General features: G+C 41.9%; 1 protein-coding gene across 2 annotated transcripts; it reads right to left on the reverse strand.

Moving 5' to 3' along the window:
• Positions 1–433: 433 nt before the first annotated feature.
• LOC124033792 (cytochrome c oxidase subunit 5A, mitochondrial-like) lies at positions 434–18,163 on the reverse strand. Of its 2 annotated transcripts, none has more exons than XM_046346094.1 (5): positions 17,974–18,163; positions 10,066–10,182; positions 9,765–9,886; positions 1,599–1,723; positions 434–564 (listed from the first exon to the last, which is right to left on the reverse strand). In XM_046346094.1, the coding sequence occupies exons 1-4, from the start codon at positions 18,044–18,046 to the stop codon at positions 1,610–1,612; spliced, it is 426 nt and encodes a 141-aa protein (XP_046202050.1). In that variant the 5' UTR covers positions 18,047–18,163; the 3' UTR covers positions 434–564; positions 1,599–1,609. The 2 variants fall into 2 exon arrangements, with proteins under 2 accessions (XP_046202050.1, XP_046202051.1); XM_046346095.1 differs by lacking the exon at positions 17,974–18,163 and adding an exon at positions 17,317–17,377.
• Between the last annotated feature and the right edge of the window lie 6,952 nt (positions 18,164–25,115).

The following is a 25,115-nucleotide window of genomic DNA, read 5'->3' on the forward strand; positions in this document are numbered from 1 at the left end:
CTTTCGAAAACCAGTCCATAAGCAATGACTGACGTGTAACAGCCAGCCGTGGGCGAAGCTACCCGCTGAACACCCTACCGCAAGAAGGGTTTGAGAGCTAGTGCAAAACCTGACAGAAAAACAGGACCCCTCTGTATCGAATCAAAGTGAACACTGACCAAACCCATTGTTGGAATTGATCCCTTTGTCCTCAACTTTCTTGTACCATCTTCTGAGGTGCATCAAAGTACATACTACTAGATAAGTTAAATGTTTGGGTCTGCCATATGTTCATGTAAACCATAAGGTTATCAGTGTGTTGTGTATGTCAGTGGTCTGAAAAAAGCCTATAATGGATCTAATTGAACAAAAGTTGTTTGGAAATTGAACATTAAGACCTTTGAATGAATGGGTTACATGCCAGTAAATCAACCTTACCATTGAGACAGCAGAATCAATATATATTTCTTTATTAAATCCATAATTTTGTACACAACAGGAGAGTGTGGATTAAATCAACACCAGACACCAGGACAAGGCAGAGACTTGAAGAGAAGTGGTTCATCTTGTTGGACACCAGATGACCTGAGGGGAAATGAAAAGGAAACATTTAATTATTTAAAATTAAGAACTGTAAAGGGTCCGAAGATGTAACATGCAAAGAGAACGTTCTCTTAAGTGTGTCGTTGAGGCATGTGTATATACTGATAGGATCGAAAGCAAGGCAGTGCTGCGCTCAGGCCAGCTTTCTCCATTCAAATCTTACCTTAAAGCTGCAGTACGTAACTTTCTGGGCAACCCAACCAAGTTCACATAGAAATGGGTTATAGATCTGTCACTCATTGAAAGCAAGTCTAAGAAGTGGTAGATCTGTTATGTGCGCTATATCTATGCTTCCCGGTCTTAAGTTTAGCATCTTTTGGTTTTGTACACCAGCTTCAAATTGATGGACTATTTTTGGTTATGGAAAAGTTATTTCAGAGCAATAAAATGATTCTCTAAACATAACTATTTGAATTTTAGCAACCAGGAAATGGCAGAGCGATTTTCTGCACATTGCACCTTAACAGAATTATTCCACAATACTGACCCTGTATCAGCTCCTATAGATATCACCTACAGCTGCTAATATTGAAGCAGCTTATTCTAATGCACTAATTAAAACTTGAATGAACATGATTTCAATATAGGCGAATGTAGCCTATACTGTAGTACTATTTGTACTATTTGTCTTTTGATGCAGTCATCTCGGGTTTCATGTGAAGATCTTGATCCTTCGCTTGTTTAACATTTAGAGACATTGGCAACTTTGTATTTGCATTCAACTTTGTTAAGTTATCTGGGGTCACAAAGACGGAAACATTTTGATTCTGTTTCGCGGAAATCTGTGTATAACATCACACGGTAGGCTGGAAAACACATTTAACGGTGCACGTCGCTGTTCTACAAGTGGTCTGAGGCAGTTGGTAAATAAAATGTTTTAGTGCAACTTCAATAAAAATGTTGGGACACAACTTGGAGATTTAATGATGCACCTACAAAAGGTTGTAACGATGAACTTAGCCGTAAGATGCTTTTGAGGGCCCAGAGCATTTGTTTTTCAATGTGTAAGCACTCACCCAGAGGATGTCTATAATATGTCCATGCCCAGATCCTCAGGTGTAGAGATACCCAGCTCAATCAGAGTGGGCTGCAGTTCTTGAATCAGGTATGGGTAGATATCTTTGTGGGGACCAGATTTGTCCTGTTACAAAGAAAGGATGATCAAGTTCACCATAGGGAATATTACAAAAAAGGAATACAGGTTGAAGACTACAGAAGTTTCCTAAATTACTAGTATATTATGTGAATAAATTCAAAATTAAATCCAACTTATTTTACATGTTAAACACCTTTTCACAAGAAAGTGACATACAGAACAAAAATATAAACGCAACATGTAAAGTGTAAACATGTAAAGTGTTGGTCCCATGAGCTGAAATAAGATCCCAGAAATGTTCCATATGCATTTTTCTCTAATGTTTACATCCCTGTTAGTGAGCATCTTTTTTATTTTAACTTTATTTAACTAGGCAAGTCAGTTAAGAACCAATTCTTATTTTCAATGACAGCATAGGAACAGTGGGTTAACTGCCTTGTTCAGGGGCAGAACGACAGATTTTTACCTTGTCAGCTCGGAGATTCAATCTTGCAACCTTTCAGTTACTAGTCCAACACTAACCACTAGGCTACCTGCCGCCCCAGCATTGCTGCTTTGCCAAGATAATCCATCTACCTGACAGGTGTGGCATATAAAGAAGCTGATGAAACAGCATGATCATTAAACAGGTGCACCTTGTGCTGGGGACAAGGCCACTCAAATGTGCAGTTTTGTCACAGCATAATGCCACAGATGTCTCAAGTTGAGGGAGCGTTGACATAATTGGCATACTGAAAACAGGAATGTCAACCAGAGCAGTTGCCAGAGAATTTAAATGTTCGTTTCTCTACCATAAGCTGCCTCCAACAACATTTTAGAGAATTTAGCAGTACGTCCAACCGGTCTCACAACCACGTGTAACTGCACTAGCCCAGGACCTCCACATCCGGCTTCTTCACCTGCGGGATTGTCTGAGACCAGCCACCCGATCTGCTGATGAAACAGGAGTATTTCTGTCTGTAATAAAGCCCCTTTGCGGGGAAAAACTGTCTGATTAACTGGACCTATGCCCTCCCAGGCCCACCCATGCTGTGCCCCTGCCCAGTCATGTGAATCCATAGATTAGGGCCCAATTAATTTTAACTCATTGAAATCGTTGCATTTTTTTTACATTCAGTATAGCATAAAAATAGATTATGCTGTGAACCTTCCGGCTAGTCAAATAAAATGTAAAAGTCCGCTATGTTGAAAGTGAGGAATTAGTACTAAAGGTCGACCGATTAATCGGAATGCCCGATTAAGTTTTCATAACAAATCGGAAATCTGTATTTTTGCAGCGCCGATTTTGCCATTTATTTATTTATCTTTTTTTTTAAAATTACATTTATTTAACTAGGCAAGTCAGTTAACACATTATTTTCAATGACAACCCACTGTTCCTAGGCTAACTGCCTTGTTCAGGGGCAGAACGACAGATTTTCACCTTGTCAGCTTGGGGGATCCAATCTTGCAACCTTACAGTTAACTAGTCCAACGCTCAAACCACCTGCCTCTCACTGCGGCTATGGAATCCTGACCTGTTCACTAGACCTATTATTTCACCATGCTGGTCATTTATGAACATCTTGGCCATGTTCTGTTATAATCTCCACCCGACACAGCCAGAAGAGGACTGGCCACCCCCCATAGCCTGGTTCCTCTAGGTTTCTTCCTATGTTTTGGCCTTTCTAGGGAGTTTTTCCTAGCCAATGTGCTTCAACACCTGCATTGCTTGCCGTTTGTGGTTTTAGGCTGGGTTTCTGTACAGCACTTTGAGATATCAGCTAATGTACGAAGGGCTATATAAATACATTGGATTTGATATACACAGTGTACAAAACATTTCCATGACAGACTGATCAGTTGAATGCTATGATTGATTGTCACTGATTGTCAGCTGATGTAAGAAGGGCTATATAAATACATTTGATTTTGATTGAGTTTATTTTTTACAGGGACAGTGCACATTAATCAACGTTTCAGTAAAAGTGCCGGTTTTAGCCAGCCGGCTAATTTTCAACCTCAGTCCCTGGGCAGGTTATTAAAAACAATTACAATATAGACAATCATTGAGCAGTGAGCACACGCAGAGCAACATAGGACAAGCAAGACGTAGCATACAGACAGAGCAACAGAACAAAAAGCAGCAAGACAAAATTCATAAAAGCAACAAAGTGTTTCCACACCTCACAAGCTACAGACAACATGGAAAGTGGCAATACACAGCTAGGGATTACGACCACAAATCTGGTTGACCTTTAGCCATGTATTCATACATTTTGTGAAAGTGTGATAGGTGGTGCAGTTGTGTCTGATGGCAGTGTATTCCAGACATGGGAAGCTCGCACAGAGGAAGTGGATTTACTTAAGGTGCTTATCCTTAAGGGAACTATACAGTCACATCTCATGGCAGACCTTGAGGATCTGCTGCCATATGTTTGGGTTTTCTGTTTAACAAAAATAATGAGTGGAGGGGACGCCAGGCGATTTAGGATCTTGAATACAAGACATGCAGTGTATTGCACAAAATTTACCCAACTCAGGAGCTCATGTTTTCTGAGGATGTAACAGTGATGATGGCTATTGGGCTTCCTATCAAGCACTTTGAGAGCCTGTTTGTAGACAGACTGAATAGGTTTTAATGTTGTACAGCAAGCTTGGGCCCAACTAGTCAAGCAGTATGTTAAGTGGGGAAGTATCATAGATTTGAAGTACAGTTTTGCTACCTCTGTAGTCAAACAATTTCGTATAATACAGAAATTAGCTAGGTTGAATTTTTTTTTCTTCTCCACATGCTTTTTAAAAGAGGTTGGAATCAAGTATGATGCCAAGGTACTTAAAATCAGATACCACCTGGAGCTTCTCCCCTGACACGGACATCTGGCTCAGTAGCATCTGTTGCCCTCTTTGTGAAGAACATGCAAAAGTTATTTTCACATTGAGATGCAAACACGAGTCACTGAGCCACTTTGTAACCTGGACCATTACAGTAGTGAGTTCTTGTGCAGCTTGTTATGTGCATGCAAAGAGCAAACATCACTATCATCTGCATACATTTGAACTTCAGACCCTGTACAGACAGAAGGCAGATCATTAATGTACAGGCTGAACAGGAGGGGCCCCAGTATTGACCCTTGGGGCACGCCCACATCATAGCTAAGAGTGGGCGACAGCTCATTGTTCACTCAGGTATGATTTCATCCATCAAGGCATCGGGGGAAAAGTTGAACTTGGACAATTTTGTGATGAGACTCATGGTTAACAGTATCAAAAGCCTTCCTTAGGTCCAGAAACACAGCCCCAACAACACCCCCTTTGTCCATCTTGAACTTCACATTTTCCAAAAGAAAGCGTTGGTCGTTTCTGTGGAGTGTTTCACTCTGAAGCCAAACTGCATGAGTGTAATGTGAAGGGGCTGTTGTTGAGGTGGGCAATCAGTTGTTCTGCTACACACTTTTCAACAACCTTTGACACAGGTAGTATACTAATGGGCCTGTAGTTACTCATGTCAGCAGGGTCGCCCAATTTAAAGATGGCCGTTATTATGGCTGACTTCCATACCCTTGGAAACACCAGAGACCAATAGATGTGTTGGTGACCTTAGTAATGGGGTCAATGAGTGACTCTTTGTAGCTTAAGAAAAGGTAGAGTCCAGCCCAAACACATCTTTGGCTTTAGAGTTCTTTAGTGAGCTAAATCACCTTGTTCACCTTTGACTCAGAAACCTTCCTTAGGTTGAGCGTCATTCACTAGCACCGAGCCCAATAAACCAGTGGAGGGGTTCTGTGTCAGTATCCTGACAGTCAATAAAGTAGGAATTGAAGGCTATTGCTATTTCGATTGCATCCTGTGTTAGATTGTTATTCGCCATGATTTCTAGTCTTTTTGCAGTGTTAGTCTTTCCCTGTTAACTTTAGATTCTCCCAAATCAATTTGGAATTTCCCTTTACTTCACCAATTATGTTAATTTAAAAAAAAGTCTGCCTTGGCCTGTCTGATTTCTTTCATCACCTTATTTCTCAACATGGTAAACCTACACCTGTCATGCTCCAATTTGGATCTTAGGGCTGTTTTCAGAGCATAATCTTGTTGTTTCATCAATTTCTCCATTTAGCCAAGGAAGAGTGCTCTTTTGGCCAGGTTTGGATTTGATTTTCTTTGAGAAACCATTTATTGTAGTCTGGATTGTGGATGGAAAAACCTGATCAGCTTCCATGTCTGTATAGGACAAGAGATCATTCCAGTTAATTCCCTTAAAATGGCATAATTCACTCTTAGGTATTCTTAGTTGATCCGGCTTTCTAACAGTAGAGGTTAAACCTGCTCTTAGACAGCTTTCTGGCTATAAGTGTCAGATTATGATCAGATAAACCATTACATATGGTTACTGGGCTAATACTGAACACCAAATCAATTTGTGTTTTAGCTCAACAGGTCACCCTGGTTGGCCCTAGCCGTGTAAGGTCAAAGGTATTAGTGATCCGTTTGAGGGTTTTCCTACAAGACTTGTCTTCATAATTCATGTTAAAAATCTCCCATTAAGATGACCTCTTTCCCAAAATCACATTCCCTAAGCATGTTATTAAACTGATCAAAAAACACTTGGAAGGTAAGACATTGCACTCCACGAGGAGCCTGCCTGTTACACGAATGCAGTAGAAGCCAAGGTAAGTTGCTAGCTAGCATTAAACTTCTTATTAAAAAAACATAATCACTAGTTGTAACTACACATGGTTGATGATATTACTAGTTTATCTAGCGTGTCCTGCGTTGCATATAATTGATTTAACAAAAGCACAATCGTTGGATGCCTGTACCTAACCATAAACACCAATGCCTTTCTTAAAATCAATACACAGAAGTAAACCTGCATATTTAGCTAAAATAAATCCAGTTTAGCAGGCAATATTGACCAGGTGAAATTGTCATTTCTCGTGTTCATTGCACGCAGAGTCAGGAATTTTATCTAATTATGACATAACATTGAAGGTTGTGCAATGTAACAAGAATATTTAGACTTAGGGATGGCACCCGGTATATAAAATACGGAACGGTATCGTATTTCACTGAAAGAATAAAACTTTTGTTTGAGATTATAGTTTCCGGAGTCGGCCATATTAATGACCTAAGGCTCGTATTTCTGTGTGTTATGTTATAATTAAGTCTATGATTTGATAGAGCAGTCTGAGCGATGGTAGGCAGTAGCAGGCTCATAAGCATTCATTCAAACAGCACTTTAGTGCATTTTGCCAACAGCTCTTCACAAGCACAGCGCTGTTTTGACTTCAAGCCTATAAGCCTAATGGCTGGTGTAACCAAGGTGAAATGGCTCGCTAGTTAGCTGGGAGTGCGCTAATAGCGTTCCAAAACATCACTCGCTCTGAGAATTGGAATAGTTAATATCCTTGCTCTGCAAGGGCCGCGGCTTTTGTGAAGCGATGGGTAACGCTGTGTCGAGTGTGGCTGTTGTCGATGTGTTCCTGTTTCGAGCCCAGGTAGGGGCGAGGAGAGGGACGGAAGCTATACTGTTACACTGGCAATACTAAAGTGCCTATAAGAACTTCCAATAGTAATAGGTATATGAAATAGAAATGGTAGAGAGAGAAATAGTCCTATAAATACTATATGAACTACAACCTAAAACCTCTCAGCTTGGAATATTGAAGTCTCATGTTAAAAGGAACCACCAACTTTCTCATGTTCTGAGCAAGGAACTCAAACGTTAGCTTTTTTACATGGCACAGATTGCACTTTTACTTCAACACTGTTTTTACATTATTTAAACCAACATGTTTCATTATTTATTTGAGGCTAAATTGATTTTGATGTATTATATTAAGTTAAAATAAGTGTTAATTCAGTATTGTTGTAATTGTCATTATTACAAATAAATTTTAATATATATATATATATATAAAAAATTCGGCATTGGCTTTTTTGGTCCTCCAATAAAATCGGTATCGGCGTTGAAAAATCATAGTCGGTCGACCTCTAATTAGTACACCTACTAATTAAGGAGTTTGACTGTTCTTTTTGTACAGCTAGGTGGTTCATGTGAGGATTAAAGTCTGCTTCCACCAAATATAAGAAATAGCCAAAACCCTAAAAGTCAATAGTACAGTTCCCCTGAAATAAGCAGTGTTTTACAAAGCTAATGGAATGTTAAATGTGCTTTATTAGTGAATTTGTCTGTGAATGGAAGTCATTTAAATCATTTATGCTCAGTAATCTGTACAATTTTCAAATTTAACCATCTGGAACAAAAACACCCGAAAATGTTAAACATGTACAATGTCTCACCCATGTGGAAGCTAGGTGAATTGCAATAGGCCCACCCACTTGGGAGCCAGGCCCACCCTATCAGAATGCATTTCCCCCCACAAGAGATTTAGACAAACTACATTTCTGGGATTTTATTTCAGCTCATGAAACATGGGTCCAACGCTTTACATGTTGCATTTATATTTTTTGTTCAGTATATTATGGACATTTTCTGAAATTGCAAGGCAAAAATTGAAATGATTTTCCATTTAGACATATATAAAAGCAGTGATTATATCCACACTTGTGTAGTTCTGTCCTTGAGCGGTTCTGTTCTAATAATGCTCTGTATTATGTCATGTTTAATGTGTGGACCCTGTGAAGTGTAGCTACTGCTTTCACGACAGCTAATGGGGATCCTAATACAGTGCAGTCAGAAAGTATTCAGACCCCTTGACCTTTTTCCAGTTTCATCCATTTTAGAATAAGGCTGTAATGTAAGTTGTTTCCTCCCCCTCAATCTACACACAACACCCCATAATGACAAAGCAAAAACAGGTTTACAAATTTGATGTATCAATCTCTCAATATAAAAATAATTAACATAAGTATTCAGACCCTTTACTCAGTAATTTTTTAGCACATTTGGCAGCGATTACAGCCGAGTCTTCTTGGATATGAGGCTACAAGCTTGGCACACCTGTATTTGGGGAGTTTCTCGTATTCGTCTCTGCAGATCCTCTCATGCCATGTCAGGATGGATGGGGAGCGTTGCTGCACAGCTATTTTCAGGTCTCTCCAGAGATGTTCGATCGGGTTCAAGTCCAGGCTCTGGCTGGGCCACAAAAGGAGATTCAGAGACTTGTCCCGAAGCCACCCCTGCATTCTCTTGGATGTGTGCGTACGGTCCTGAGTGCATCATCTTTGATCCTGACAAGTCTCCCAGTCCCTACCACTGACAAACATCCCCCACAACACGGTGCTGCCACCACCATGCGTCACTGTAGTCATGGTGCCAGGTTTCCTCCAGACGTGACGCTTGGCATTCAGGCAAAAGAGTTCAATCTTGATTTCATCAGACCAGAAAACCTTGTTTCTCATGGTCAGAGTGCTTTTAGGTGCCTTTTGGCAAACTCATAGCGGGCTGTCATATGCCTTTTTACAGAGTAGCGGTTTCCGTCTGGCCACTCTATCATAAAGGCCATTCTACCATCGGGTTCTTGAACACCTCCCTGACCAAGGCCCTTCTCCCACGATTGCCGTTTGGCCGGGCGACCAGCTCTAGGAAGAGTCTTGGTGGTTCCAAACGTCTTCTATTTAATATTGATTGAGGCCACCGTTCTTGGGGACCTTCAATGCTGCAGACATTTTTTGGTACCCTTCCCCAGATCTGTGCCTCAACACAATCCTGTCCCGGAACTCTACGGACAATTCATTCGTCCTCATGGCTAGGACCTTATATATACACACACCGGTGTGTGTGCCTTTCCAAATCATGTCCAATCAATAGAATTTACCACAGGTGGACTCCAAGTTGAAGAAACATCAGGGGGATGCTCAATGGAAACAGGATGCACCCTGAGCTCAATTTCAAGTCTCATAGCAAAGGGTCTGAATAATTATGTAAATAAGGTGTTTATTTTTAATACCCGTTTTAGCTTTCATTATTGTTTGTAGATTGGGGGGGGAATAGCCTTAATCTAAAATGGATTAAATTATCGTAACAATGTGGAAAATGTCAAGGGGTCTGAACACTGACTGCACTTACACAATTCCAGAATATTTACACATTTATTTTATTGAGATTACTTGACTAGGAGTTGGTAGGGGAAGCTGTGTAGCTCACCTTGACTGCCTCGAGGATGCGGATAGCACTGGCCAAGTCATTCAACCTTCGGCAAGCACGAAGAGCTGAGTCGAGGATTTTGGGTTCAGGTACCAGGTCATAGCCAATTAGTGTGTTCATGCCTATGGGATGTGGAATGGGATTCAAGCATACACCGTTATACAGTCTCAAATTTGATAGTTTAAATTTTATTTTTAGAAAATCTGTCTATCCATTAGTCTCCAACTCAAACTGAAAGAAAGATAACTGTAGACCTTCGGCAAAAGTGAAGACTTGTTTTCAATATTCTTTAGAAGATCACCTTTCTTCAGCTCCCAGGCATCAATGTCTGGCTTGCTGAAATAAGTGACCCAACGGGCATCGAACTCCTCATCTGTCTCCACCTTGGCATGGGAGTAGCATCGGGAGGCCAAAGGAGCTGCAACAAAGAAAACAAACATTACATCAGAGGTCGAGGCCTATTTGTAGATGCTTGACTGAATAAAAAAAATGCATACATACACACTTCAATTCTCATGAAAAAGCAGGTGAGCCATAACCTATACCTGCTATCAGACATGTCATCTCACTACCAGCTGATTTCAAATGCAATTTTTGCAGCCCAGGATGTTGTTTTGAGGACTTTGCCTGTGTGCTCCACTAAGATCTATTCAAGGGAAACTGACCTGTAAACATCACATGCATAATTGCAATATCAAATGAAATTCTGTCACATGCGCAGAACACAACAGGTGTTCACCTTACAGTGAAATGCTTACTTACAAGCCCTAACCAACAATGCAGTTTTTTTTTAAATTATTCACTTTAAAATAAATGAAAAGAGTAGCAGTAAAATAAGTAGTGAGGCTATATAAAGGGGGTACCAGTACAGAGTCAATGTGCCCTAACCGGTTAGTCGATGTAATATGTACATGTAGAGTTATTAAAGTGACTATGCATAGATGAGAGTAGCAGCAGTATAAAAGGCAGCGGGATACAAGTAGTCAGGGTAGCCATTTGATTAAATGTTCAGGAGGCTTATGGCTTGGGGGTAGATGATGTTTAGAAGCCTCTTGGACCGAGACTTGGTGCTCCGGTGGTACCGCTTGCCATGTGGTAGCAGAGAACAGTCTATGACTAGGGTGGCTGGAGTCTGACCGTTTTTAGGGCCATCCTCTGACACCGCCTGGGATAGAGGTCCTGGATGGCAGGAAGCTTGGCCCCAGTGATGTACTGGGCAGTACGCACTAGCCGCTAGTGCCTTGCAGTCGGAGGCCGAGCAGTTGCCATACCAGACAGTGATGCAACCAGCCAGGATGTTCTCGATGGTGTAGCTGTATAACGTTTTGAGGATCTGAGGACTCAAATCTTTTCAGTCTCCAGAGAGGGAATAGGTTTTGTCGTGCCCTCTTCATGACTATCTTGGTGTGTTTGGAACATGTTAGTTTGTTGGTGATGTGGATACCAAGGAACTTGAAGCTCTCAACCTTCTCCACTACAGCCCTGTCGATGAGAATGGGGGCGCGCTCTGTACTCTTTTTCCTGTAGTCCACAATCATCTCCTTTGTCTTGATCACGTTGAGGGAGAGGTTGTTGTCCTTGCACCACAAGGCCAGGTTTCTGACTTCCCTACAGGCTGTCTCATCGTTGTCACTGTTGTGTCATCTGCAAACTTGGTGTTGGAGTCATGCCTGGCCGTGAAGTCATGAGTGAACAGGGAGTACAGGTGGGGACTGAGCACGCACCCCTGAGGGGCCCCAGTGTTGAGGATCAGCGTGGCGGATGTGCTGTTCCCTAACCTTACCACCTGGGTGTGGCCCGTCAGGAAGTCCAGGATCCAGTTTCAGAAGGAGGTGTTTAGTCCCAGGGCCCTTACCTTATTGATGAGCTTTGAGGGCACTATGGTGTTGAACGCTGAGCTGTAGTCAATGAATAGCATTCTCACATAGGTGTTCCTTTTGTCCAGGTGGGAAAGGGTAGTGTGGAGTGCAATAGAGATTGCATCATCTGTGGATCTGTTGGGGCAGTATGCAAATTGGAGTGGGTCTAGGGTTTCTGGGATAATGGTAATGTGAGCCATGACCAGCCTTTCAAAGCACTTCATGGCTACAGACGTTGAATGTTGACCAGTTTTAAAGGTCTTACTCACGTCAGCTGCGGAGAATGGCAGGTAGCCTAGTGATTAGAGCGTTGGACTAGTAACCAAAAGGTTGCATGATCGAATTCCCGAGCTAACAAGGTAAAACTAATAATAATCTGTTCTGCCCCTGAACAAGGCAGTTAACTGTTCCTAGGCCGCCATTGAAAATAAGAATTTGTTCTTGACTGACTTGCCTAAATTTAAATAGAAAGGAGCATGATCACAGTAATCCGGAACAGCTGATGCTCTCATACATGTTTCAGTGTTATTGCCTCGAAGCGAGCATAGAAGTAATTTAGCTCGTCTGGTAGGCTTTTGTCACCGGGCAGCTCTCTGCACTATCCCAGATCAAGAGCAGTAGATGGTGTAGGACATGACCATACACTGGTTTGACCGCAAGGTCTAGAGTTTTTGACCATTGCTGCCAACTTAACGACTTTGCCGCTATATTTAACGAGTATTCAGACCCCTCTAGCCACACATTTAAAAACAATTTTTTTGACTAAAGACAAAGCTGCAGTCCCAGCTGCAGTCAGAGCAGGAGATGTTGACCCCTCCGCATCCAGACTGCAAATGAATCACGCATGCGGGAAGCCGCCGCTGGCTGATCCCGCCCTGGCTTACATTCAGGGCGGGATGTAAATGTAAAATGTTTTGTCTAAAAAATAAAATAAAAAAACACTGCACAAAAATAAATCACTGCATTTGACTCAAACAGCCTCAGTCACTTACTCACCTTGTCCACTGTGTGTGTGCCTCTGTGACATAAGCTAAACATCTAACTGGCTAGCTCATGTCTCAGTCTAAACTGTACACTCAAAAATACAGAAAGGAGTGGGAATCAAACCCTGAATTCAAAGGCTGGTTGAAACCATTTATTGGAGATGATACACGGGCATACTGCCTGTATTACTGCCTGCATACTGCCTGTATTACTGCCTGCATACTGCCTGTATTGTAAGGCTGATTTCTACACTAAACGTAGTGATGTAAAAAATAAAATAAAAAAACACGACAACTCAAAAACATACTCAAAAAGGCAGGGCCAAATAACAGTTCCACCCAAAACAAGCTGCCATTTATGGTTAAAAAAATAATTCTCTGCAAAACAATGCTGAGGCCACAATGGCATTAGCTATCGCTGAACACGGTTCCATGCTGGCATGTGATCACATTGGAGAAGCATGTAGATCTGCTTTCTCAGACTCCACTGCTGCTACCTACTTCAAAGTGCACAGAAATGATTAATGGTGTTCTAGCATCATACTTTCTGAAAAAGTTGGTCGCAGATGTGGGTGACCAGCATTTCAGCCTCCTCCTCGATGAGTCCACGGATGCAAGTGTTTCTATGTACCTGGGGGTTGTGATAAGGTACTTTAGTGAGACCAAGCAGACAATTGTATCAACATTTCTAGGGCTTGTTGAGTTGGAGATGCCAAATCTATAGCCTGTGCTATTGTGGCTTTCCTCGAAAAGTGGTGTCTTAAGAAAGAGAAACTCCTGGGGATAGGGACTGAATGCCTCTTATGACGGGGATTAACAATGGAGTCCATAAAGTGCTGAAGGAGGAGTATAGCCTCATATCTGGTTCTTATTCGCCGTGTGTGCGCCACTTTGCAGCTTACTGTAAGTCATGCTTCCAATGACACGATCTCCCGTAGTGTGGAGTACTTGGTACGAGTGACTTATAACTGTTTTTTAGTGTCTCCAAAGCACAGGGAGGCCTACAAGGCCATATATGAGACCAACAACTGTGGGGAGAAACTTTTACAGATAACCAAGGTGTGTGCCACACGTTAGCTCTCCATTGAACCCGCGGTTTCACGCATTTTGGACCAGTGGGAGGAGCTTAGGCTACATTTCGCAGTCACCAAGTCCAGTGAACACTGCTACATGGCTGAGGTTTTATACTCCATGTACAGTGATCCTCAAAACATGTATCTGACTTTTTTGAAGTCAGTGCTGGGTGAGGTTCAGTTGGCCATCAAGGCTTTTGAGGGAGAGCCAGTAGATCCTCTTAAGCTTGGTTAGCCTGATCAAGTCTGTGAGCAGCGGGTGCTGAATCCACTGGCAAATGTTGATGTAAGCAAAGGGCCAATAGATGGATATGTCAGTCCCAAACCGTACCTTGGTTACCTTTTTAAGTCAAAGGCAGTGGAGCTCCACCTTGCGCCTGAGGATGAAAACAATGTCCTAAAGCGGTGTGTAGCCTTTACCATTTCCCTCACTAATGAGTGGAGGGTGAGATTGCCGGACAACATCGAAGCATTGCAGTACATGTCAGATTTCAATCTGGAGGAAACGCTAAAGCACAATAAGAGCCCTGGAGAAATAGAAAAAAAATAGCCAAGCTTCTTGGCTACTCCCCTGCTGGGATAGACTAGATTGTCCAGCATTGGCGTGCCAGCCATCTTAGTAAATGGAACGAGACAAAAAAAAACGCACACTGGGCTTCTGGAGTGAGTTTTGGAAGTTCAGGGATGCTGCTGATATCAACCCGTTTCAAGAACTTTCCATGGCTGCTGTGTCTGTGTTGTCCTTGCCACACTTGAATGCTGAAGTCGAGAGAGTATTCAGCCAGATGAGTGGTAAAAAGCAAACTTAGAAATCTGATGTCCTTGTACATTCGATATGGACTGAAGCCGTCTGGTGAGGCTTGCTATGAGCACCAGCTGCCTGATAATGTTTTGCAGCTTTTTGGCACATCAGCTGCTTACCGTAATTGCTGGACTATTAAGCGCACCCGAATATAAACCGCACCCGAATATAAACCGCACCCACTAAATTATTTAAAAAAATGTATTTTGTACATAAATAAGCCGCACATGTCTATAAGCCGCAGGTGCCTACCAGTACATTGAAACAAATTAACTTTACACAGCCTTTAACCTGTTAAGCCTACCCCTGTTTACTGCCCCTTCTGGAGGAATTGGGTACCCATATAAAACAGGATACATTTTTGTCAAAAGTTGCTAATATATGCATATAAAAAATATCTAATAGAACACTCTAAAGCTTCTAAAACAGTTTAAATTGTCTCTATGTAAAGCAGAAGTCTCAGGGCATGCATTCTCCCAAAGTCTCTCTTGTCATGGAAAAAGTTGGCCCAACTTTGACGTCATCGTATACGCCTTCCCAAACAACTACCGCTCCGGGAAAAGTCTGTACGTGTTCAGCGCGAAGCCTGCTTTCAATGGGGCTTCTCATTGTGAGAATCGCGCGCTCACAAGACGTTGAGCGTGCCGAAAGGTCTCGGTCACGCGAAAAAAAAGTGTCCGATTATGCGCGCTCTGCTCCGGTGAAGTCTTTTCTTCAGGATCGATTAAAAGACGTGCTTCGCTTCGTCCTCACAATTGCTGTACACCTTTATAACATGTTAAAGCTTAATTATGAACATAGTTTGACAAGTTTACTCGACATATAATATATATTTGACGTTTTGGTGCGCATCCACTTGAATTTTGCCTACATTTCGACCTATTTTGAGAACCGAAAGACGCAGACTTGAAAACTAAACGCTGTTTTGGTAAGTATAATCCCTTCCAGGTCTTTTGATGGAAGAACAGCAAAGGTAAGGGAATATTTATGTGTTAATTTTGGGTTTCTGTCGAATCCAAGATAGAGGCATAATGATACATTTGGAACGCCGACTCCTAGTATAGCCTAGTGAACGCTACCTGTAACGTTAAAAATAAATGAATCACAGCGATTGCATTTAGAAGAAGTGTATCTTCCTATACATATGTAAAACATGCATATTTAGTCAAAGTTTATGATGTGTATTCCTTGTTAGCTGACGTTATCTGCCGGAGCTATTTCATTTCTCCTGACATTTTAGTAGCATTTTTTGAACGATGCGTCATTGTAAGAGATTTATGGATATTGCAGATTATTGAAAAAAAAATGAATGTACTGTGTAACATGTTATATTACTGTCATCTGATGAAGATTTCAAAAGGTTAGTGAAATGATTTTTTTTTTTATCCTGCGTTTGTTGATTGCATATTTTTTCCTACTTGGCTATGCTAATGAGCTATGTCTGCAGTGGTGGTTTGACATAAATATGTGCTATGTTTTCGCCGTAAAACATTTTAGAAATCTGACTTGTTGCCTGGATTCACATCGAGTGTAGCTTTAATTCAATACCCTGCATGTGTATTTTAATGAACGTTTGAGTTTTAACTAATACTATTAGCATTTAGCGTAGCGCATTTGCATTTCCAGAGCTCTAGATGGGACGCCTGCGTGCCAGGTAGGAGCAAGAGGTTAAACGAAACACGGCTTGTAACAAAAATTAAAACAGTAGCCTACCAAGAAAGTCATTGGTCACCATCTTCCTCCTCCTGTGCACTGAAACCACTGAAGTCATCTCCTTCGGTGTCGGAGTTGAATAGCCTCAGAATTGCTTCATCCGATGTTGGATCGTTTTCATTGTCGCTCGCGTCACTTTCATCCGGAGGCAAATACCCCGCTGAGCTCATGCTGCCCCTTCAACACGCAGCAGTCCAGCCTTTCGAAACCCGTTGATGATAGTGGATTTTTTGACAATGCTCCACGCTGTTAGGACCCACTGGCAGACTTGACCATAAGTTGCTCTTCGCATGCAGCCCGTTTTAGTGAAGGATTTCTCCCCACTTGTCATCCAAGCCTCCCACTGAACACTGAGCGCCACCTTAAATGCACGATTTACACTGATGTCGAGTGGCTGCAAATACTTTGGGCCATCTGCTTTTCTTCCCTCTGAAAGGTTTGTTGTCTTTTTGCACTGAGTCAGTTCCTCACGCTGCTGTTTACAAAGTCTTATAATCGACTCATTAAGGCCAAGCTCCCATGCAGCAGCTCTATTTCCTTTTCCAACAGCCAGATCGATCGCCTTCAACTTGAAAGCTGCATCATATGCATTTCTCCGTGTCTTTGCCATGATGAGGGTGACAAAATTACTACCGTAATCAGAATGATGGGAAGTTTGAGCGCGCTCGATTTACCTCACATTATGTGACGGTGCTCAGTTTTTTGGCGGCATGAATCTTGTGAAAGCGAGAAAAATCCATAAATTAGCTGCGTCATTGTATAAACCGCGAGGTTCAAAGTGTGGGAATAAAGTAGCGGCTTATAGTCCGGAAATTACGGTACTCATTTAAGTCCGCTCCCTCAGTTGCTGAACCTGCCATATGTTATGGTTAAAAATGTTCATGTTTTACTGTGACTTGTAGTGGACTTGGTGGACCATAAGGTTAAAACCCAAACCAAATAAATACAAATAATAAAAAACTAAGTAACTCCGCCAGAGTGTCTTTTTTGGGTCACTTTTGCCAGTCCCAAGCCCAGATAAAGGAGGAGGGTTGGAATTGTGACATATAAAATTTAAAAAAGATAAGACAGATGAAAGTTAATTTGTAGTTCTAAACCGTTATTTGGGTGTTTTTTACTCACTTTGCCTCTCCCCCGCGACGTTATTCCTCTCTCCTACAGCGTCCATCACAATTACATGCACATGGCCAATTATGTAAATTAGGTGATGATGTCATTTAGCGACTTTTAGGACAGCCAATAGCTACTTTACTTACTGAGGAGTTGCCAACACTGCTGTGACTCCCTCAAAAAAACGAATCATGGGTCATCACAAGGACACATGCTAAAGTTAACTAGCTGTCTGATGGTTCTATACATTCACACTGGATATGGCTTCAATTTGAGAACGTGAAAACTCTACACTTTATGGGCACCAAGAAATGTTACTTTAGATCAAATGAAAATCAATGTGACCCTGACGCAAACGTTTAGCTTAGCTATATAGCTAGCTAGCTAAAGCTAATGCCATCTAGTCTAATCAGCGGTGTATGATCAGAATGCATTTGTGACTTCATACTTAACGCAATGCTTCGAATTTGCCTAAAAGTGCAAGTCATATATATGTATATATATCATGTCGAGTTTTGTTTAGACTACCGTAACGTTACATACCATTTACGACTAACGTTAGCTAGCTAGCTTGATGGCTACTTGCTATGAACAACTGACAAGCAAGCTAACACGAAAGGCAAACCGTTGTATGAATAGACAATTAATAGGCTTTGCAGTCAATCCTACCCGAGTAGCATGGTCGTGTCCGCGTTAAACTCCGTACCCCAGAGGTTGAAAGTCGAACAACAGGTCTGAACATCTTGCCGACCGGTGAGAATTAGTGGCTAACGGTGTCGTATGCTAAGGAACCGATTCAGAGGGACATCGAAAAGGGAAGCAATTGCGTCTGCGCAAAACCGCAGGACCTACGTGCTAGGAGACAACCTCACCTTTGGTGGTCTTATCAACAACTGCCATTTGGAAATAAATGCATACAATGAACATACACCTTCAGGTAATACATTCAACCCAGGGTCGTTGCAACATAATTGCTGTAAATACACACTCCCATAGCAGTGTTTACCTGCCTAACGCAGTAAATAAACTGCGAGGCTACATTACCCACTGATAACTGGGACATTCGAAGGTCTAAGGCACTGCACTGCATCTCAGTGTTAGGTGTCACTACAGACCCTGGTTCGATTCGAGGCTGTATCACAATCGGCCGTGATTGAGAGTCCCATATGGCGGCGCACAATTGGCCCAGCGTCCTTAGGGTTTGGCCGGGTAGGCCGTAATTTTGTAAATAAGAATATGTTCTTAACTGGCTTGCCTAATTAAATAAAACAATTAAAACAGGGCATATAAACTATCTTTCCTATCAGTGAGAAATAATTTTAGAAAAATAAAGCTTCAATTGATACACACCTTTTAATAGGGTTAGGGTTCCCAGACGGCCATATATCCATGTTACAGCGCTTGTGTACAGAGGGAAGAGAGATTGACTACCTGTGCTAATTAGCTATCTCTCTCTGAACACCTGTGTGTAAACAGACAGCCTGGTCACATTGACTAGACGTAAAATAGTAAACGCCAATCCGGGACACTCAAATAAGTATATGTTATGTCTGGTTACTTAGGCCAAAAACTAATGGAGGGTGGGTGTATAACATGAACATCTAGGAACCTAAGGGTTGTGTGTTAATCTCATCATCGACAATTTTAGCGTTTGAACTGATTAGCAACTTTGCAGCAGCTTACTACCTTTTAGCTAAACATCCCTTTTTCAGGACCTTGTCTTTCAAAGATAATTTGTAAAAATCCAAATAACTTCACAGATCTTCATTGTAAAGGGTTTCAACACTGTTTCCCATGCTTGTTCAAAGAACCATAAACAATTAATGAACATGCACCTGTCGAAAGGTCGTTAAGACACTAACAGCTTACAGACAGTAGGCAATTAAGGTCACAGTTATGAAAACTTAGGACACTAAAGAGGCCTTTCTACTGACTGAAAAACAGCAAAAGAAAGATGCCCAGTGTCCCTGCTCATCTGTTGAATTTGCCTTAGGCATGCTGCAAGGAGGCATGAGGACTGCAGATGTGGCCAGTGCAATAAATTGCAATGTCCATACTGTGAGACAGTGACAGAGACAGCCTAAGACAGTGCTACAGGGAGACAGGACGGACAGCTGATCGACCTCGCAGTGGCAGACCACGTGTAACAACACCTGCACAGGATCGGTACATCCGAACATCACACCTGCGGGACAGGTACAGGATGGCAACAACAACTGCCCGAGTTACACCAGGAACGCACAATCCATCCATCAATGCTAAGACTGTCTGCAATAGGCTGAGAGGCTGGACTGGGGGCTTGTAGGCCTGTTGTAAGGCAGGTCATCACCAGACATCATCGGCAACAATGTTGCCTATGGGCACAAACCCACCATCGCTGTACCAGACAGGACTGGCAAAAAGTGCTCTTCACTGACTAGTCACAGTTTTGTCTCACCGGGGGTGATGGTCGGATTCGTGTTTATCGTCGAAGGAATGAACGTTACACAAAGGCCTGTACTCTGGAGCGGGATCGATTTGGAGGGTCCATCATGGTCTGGGGCGGTGTGCAGCAGCATCATCGGACTGAGCTTGTAGTCATTGCAGGCAATCTCAACGCTGTGCGTTACAGAGAAGACATCCTCCTCCCTCATGTGGTACCTTTCCTGCAGGCTCATCCTGACATGACCCTCCAGCATGACAATGCCACCAGCCATACTGCTCGTTCTGTGCGTGATTTCCTGCAAGACAGGGATGTCAGTGTTCTGCCATGGCCAGTGACGAGCCCGGATCTCAATCCCATTGAGCACGTCTGGGACCTGTTGGATTGGAGGGTGAGGGCTAGGGCCATTTCCCCCAGAAATATCTGGGAACTTGCAGGTGCCTTGGTGGAAGAGTGGAACAGTTCTCACAGCAAGAACTGGCAAATCTGGTGCAGTCCTTGAGGAGGAGATGCACTGCAGTACTTAATGCAGCTGGTGGCCACACCAGATACTGACTGTTACTTTGGATTTTTACCCCCCCAACCCCCTCTTTGTTCAGGGACACATTATTCCATTTCTGTTAGTGATATGTCTGTGGAACTTGTTCAGTTTATGTCTCAGTTGTTGAATCTTGTTATGTTCATACAAATATTTACACATGTTGAAAATAAACGCAGTTGACAGTGAGAGGACGTTTCTTTTTTTGCTGAGTTTACTTTGCATCTGCTTAATATGTTAGCTAACCTTAACTCTAACCCTAACTCCTAGCCTAGCTAACATTAGCCACAACAAATTGAAATTCGTAACATATCATACGCACTGCAAAATCGTAAAATATTGTACGAATTGCAATTTGTAACATATCATACAAATTGCAATTTGTAACATATCATACAAATTGCAATTCGTAACATATACAAAATGTAAGGTCATTGGACTAACATGCTGACCACACTGCTCACGTCCCATGCGTGAGCTTTGCAAAACAAATCTACACATACATAATATTCAATCATTGCACCACACTGCTCACGCGTGCCAACAAACGTCTGCGTTGTCAGGCGCTAACATAGAAGCAACTTCTATTTGTGGCGCAGAACGCACTGCAAGTCCTGCCTCTCTTATCTCCTCATTGGCTTTTAGAAGCATTTGCCCAAGTTCCATCTCCTCATTGGTTATACCCACGTGGGTGCCTGAAAGATGAACGGAGGTCAGTGGTGGCAATACACCTTATGAAATTTAGTTGCCAATAGCCATATAAAGTCCAAAGAAGAAAAAGCTTGGAAGAAGGAGAGATGACTAGAGATTATTCGGTTGACCGTTTTATGTGTGGATTGATTGTCGGAGTAGAGGACCTTGTGCATTTCAGGTAAAATAACAACTCAACATTTATATCCCAGGACAAATTAGCTAGCAACAGCAAACTAGCTAAATAGGAGAAATTAGCTAGCAACTGCAAGCTAGCTAGCTAAATTGCCATACATTTTTAATGCTTTTCGACCTGTCCACAAATTAATATAATTGGTTTAGAGTTTTTAGTTTTCAAGCTGCGTGTCGTGAGTGTGTTTGGTGTGGGGGGACACAATCAGTTTGCGGACGCACGCGAGTGCCCGGTATGGTGTAAGGAGAAACGCTAGGGCCCTATACATTAGACTAAGTGTGATAACTTGAGGATCATCAATCAAACAATGTACTGAACAATTTTACACATTTTTGTGCCAAAACAAAAGTTTTCCATCATCTAGTCCCTTAAACGGCCTGAAAATAAAGCATATAGAGCTATATTGTTATTTACTGATGTCCTCTCCAAATGTAGGCGTCTATAATATTTCACCTCCACCAGAGGGCAGCAACAGTCAGCTCAAGTCACCAAATTGACAGCTTTCACAATTTTACCTTAACCAATGTAACACAATGAGGGACGGACACAAGACTTTCCTGGACACAAGACTAATTTAGTCCTGGACTAAAAAGCTATTTCAATAGAGATTATCTGAGAGTTTTGAGAGAGCATCAGAAGATGACCATACTACTTTTAAAAATTATTAAAACCACCATTTAGGCAACAAACAAAAAAATCTTAATTGTCAAATTTAACCCACTTTTCTCATTCAATCATCAGCTTGCACATCAGAAATGGAATTTGGGGGTATAGATCCATTTGTTCTATATAAAATGTCAAACCAACTAAAGTCCCATCATTTTGCATTCTGGCCCGCTACAATTTTAGAGCATATAAATCAGGGGAACAATGGTCTCTGCTATTCTCAATTTTTTTTTACTTTGAATTCTGGCAGCCCTTTATTCAGTATTTATTATCTGCACTTACAGCTTTGACTTCAGCACTGCAATTACATCCTCAGCCGCACTGATGAATCCAACATGGAGGAATTTGTTTTTTGAAAATACATTTTGAGACACTTACCAGGGAGGAGCTGTGACCTGGTTTGTTCATGCTGATAGACCCCAGCCTGCCAGTTATATTGCAATAAGACATTTTCAATGACTGTTTGAGTGTGCCTCTTAATCCGTGGTGTACAAAGTGAAGAAGGAAATAAGAGTGTGGGGGAAAAAGTGATTAACTCCATCTATTCTATTCTTGACACAAGATGGAGGAGGTATTCCCCCCTGTCATAATCCATACTTCTCTCTATTGATGAACATATTCCCTGTATGGTTATTCATTAATACCTCCGTGCTGCTCCCAGCTTAACCTTACGTTCTTTTCTGGCATAATCACATAATCAATCACTGTCCCATTCCCTGACTAGGGAGATAGAGAGTGAAGGGGGGGGGGGGGCCTTTGGCCTGTCTTCCCAAGCAAGAGGAATAGTGTGTTCAGTGGGGCTAACACAGGCAGAAAGCAACATAGGCCCCGTAAATATTCAATTGAAAGGATTCCCAGATAAGGGAATGGAGGCAGCACCCATTCTTCTAGATAAGAAAAGATGGAACCATCTGGATACAGGGAGATAGCAAACTCCCACGCCATCCGAGAGACCTCGCTCTCATCTGCTGCAGCGGGGGGGGGGGAGAAGGGAAGAAACAGAGTGCACACTTTTATCACAAGTTCAAAATGAATTTATTCTCATTCTCTATGCAGTGGAAGAGGAAAGGGGGATACCTGGTCAGTTCAACTGAAATGTGTCTTCCGCATTTAACAACTGCTCTGAATCAGAGCGGTGCGGGGGGCTGCCTCAATCCACATCCACGTCATTAGAAGGTTTTGGCAAACAAAAAAGGATTATGATTCATCAATATTAACAAATAATTATTAGTAGTAATAGTTGTAGTACACTGGACAAAAATATGAACACAACATGCAACAATTTCAAAGATTTTACTGAGTTACAGTTCATATAAGGATATCAGTCAATTTAAATAAATAAATTAGGCCCTAATCTATGGATTTCACATGAGATCTGCTGGTCACAGATACCATTTTTTTTTAAAGGTCGGAGTTGATTAGGCTGTTGATTGTGTCCTGTGGAATGTTGTCCCACCCCTCTTCAATGGCTGTGTGAAGTTGCTGCATATAGGCGGGAACTGGATGACGCTGTCGATCCAGAGAATCCCAAACGAGCTCAACGGGTGACATGTCTGGTGAGTATGCAGACCATGGAAGAACTGGGACATTTTCAGCTTTCAGGAATTGTGTACAGATCCTTGCGTCATGGGGCTGTGCATTATCATGCTGAAACAGTCAGCATTCCAATTGCACACTCACTCAACTTGAGACATCTGTGGCATTGTGTTGTGTGACAAAACTGCACATTTTAAAGTGGTATTTTATTGTCCCCCAGCACAAGGTATACCTGTGTAATGATCATGCTGTTTAATCAGCTTCTTGATATGCCACACCTGTCAGGTGGATTGATTATCTTGACAAAGGATAAATGCTCACTAACAGGGATGTAAACACATTTTGTGAACAAAGTCTGAGAGAAATAAGCTTTTTGTGCTTATGGAAAATTTCTGGGATCATTTATTTCAGCTCATGAAACATGGGACACTTTACATGTTGCGTTTCTATTTTGGTTCAGTGTAATTGTAGGGCTATATGTTTTAGGAGGATACCACTTGACGTGTTCCATACAAAAAGCTGTGGTACTTCATAGAAAACCAATGTCATTGGGGAAATAGACTTCCAGCTTGTGTATCCTTGTACGCCACAGGCTCATAAGGTGCCTTGTTGTCTCGTCTGATATGCTATTTCTCCCCAACCACATGTGATTTGGCTGTAGGGTAATGCTTTTGTCACAGTGTTTTATCTGTCCTCTCACTCAGGCATACACTATCCAGTTCTCCCTAATTACCCTCTCTGCATTTTACACTTGGCCCAAAATTTGTCATGCCTGATAACGGATTGAGCAGGTCGATCGGAGATTTACTTATAGAGCCTCTATCTATGTGACCTGCATCACTGACTGGCTGTCCTTCAGGCTTCTCACTGGAAGCTGTTAACTGTACGATAACAGCGACCTGAAGTGATAACCTTCTCCAGTCTTGAGGACACACAGTTTGTTCCATATGGGCTTTATTGCAGTCGCAGCATTTCTTTATTCAACCTTGGGTTCTCTGCTTTGCTCAGATTAATTTAATGGGTTTGAGAAGGAGGTTAATGGCTGTGTCCGCTATAGACAGTGAAACGCAGGCAGACCTTTGCTACAAAAGCACTGTTTGGCATTTCATTATTTTTTTAAAATTATTTTGAAAGATGTCATCTCAGCCAAAATATTAGGAGTGCATGGGCTCACACTTGTAATTGTTCAAAACTATTTCCAGAGCTCTAAAGGCAGTTTGATAAATGGATTGTATAAGGCTTGTGTTGTGTTGTCCTTGCAGATTTTCATTATGATGAAGAGAAAGTTCACTTCATTCCATTTGTAAAAGGTTATCATACTCAGCAGGCATGGCTGATATAGAACTAATACCCCTTGGGAAGTGTAATCCCGGTTTGGGACAGTATCTAATCATTTTTGATAAAGGATAACCTTCTTACACTTATTTGTATTTGAATGAGTCGTCCATAACAGATGGAGCTAGGACTACTTGACTCCTTTTTGGGTCAGATGTACAGTATCCCATAAGATATATGGAAGGGGAGGTTACTCTGAAAATATAGTTTACCAAGCTACCAATTACTTCACACTGGAAGAAGTTGAGCTACACTAAAGCTACCCTTAAGAAACATATTGTTTACCTAAATGAAGGGTAATTTCAGCAAGCCGTGACACCCACCATCTCAGATTGTTCTGAAATCATTTATGTAGGTTGAAACAGATACGATTAGCATTCCTGAAACATTGATAATTGATTGCACCCATATTGGCCATTTTAATTTATAGG

The sequence above is a fragment of the Oncorhynchus gorbuscha genome, linkage group LG04 (genome assembly GCF_021184085.1).
Source record: "Oncorhynchus gorbuscha isolate QuinsamMale2020 ecotype Even-year linkage group LG04, OgorEven_v1.0, whole genome shotgun sequence".
Classification (NCBI taxonomy): Eukaryota; Metazoa; Chordata; class Actinopteri; order Salmoniformes; family Salmonidae; genus Oncorhynchus; species Oncorhynchus gorbuscha.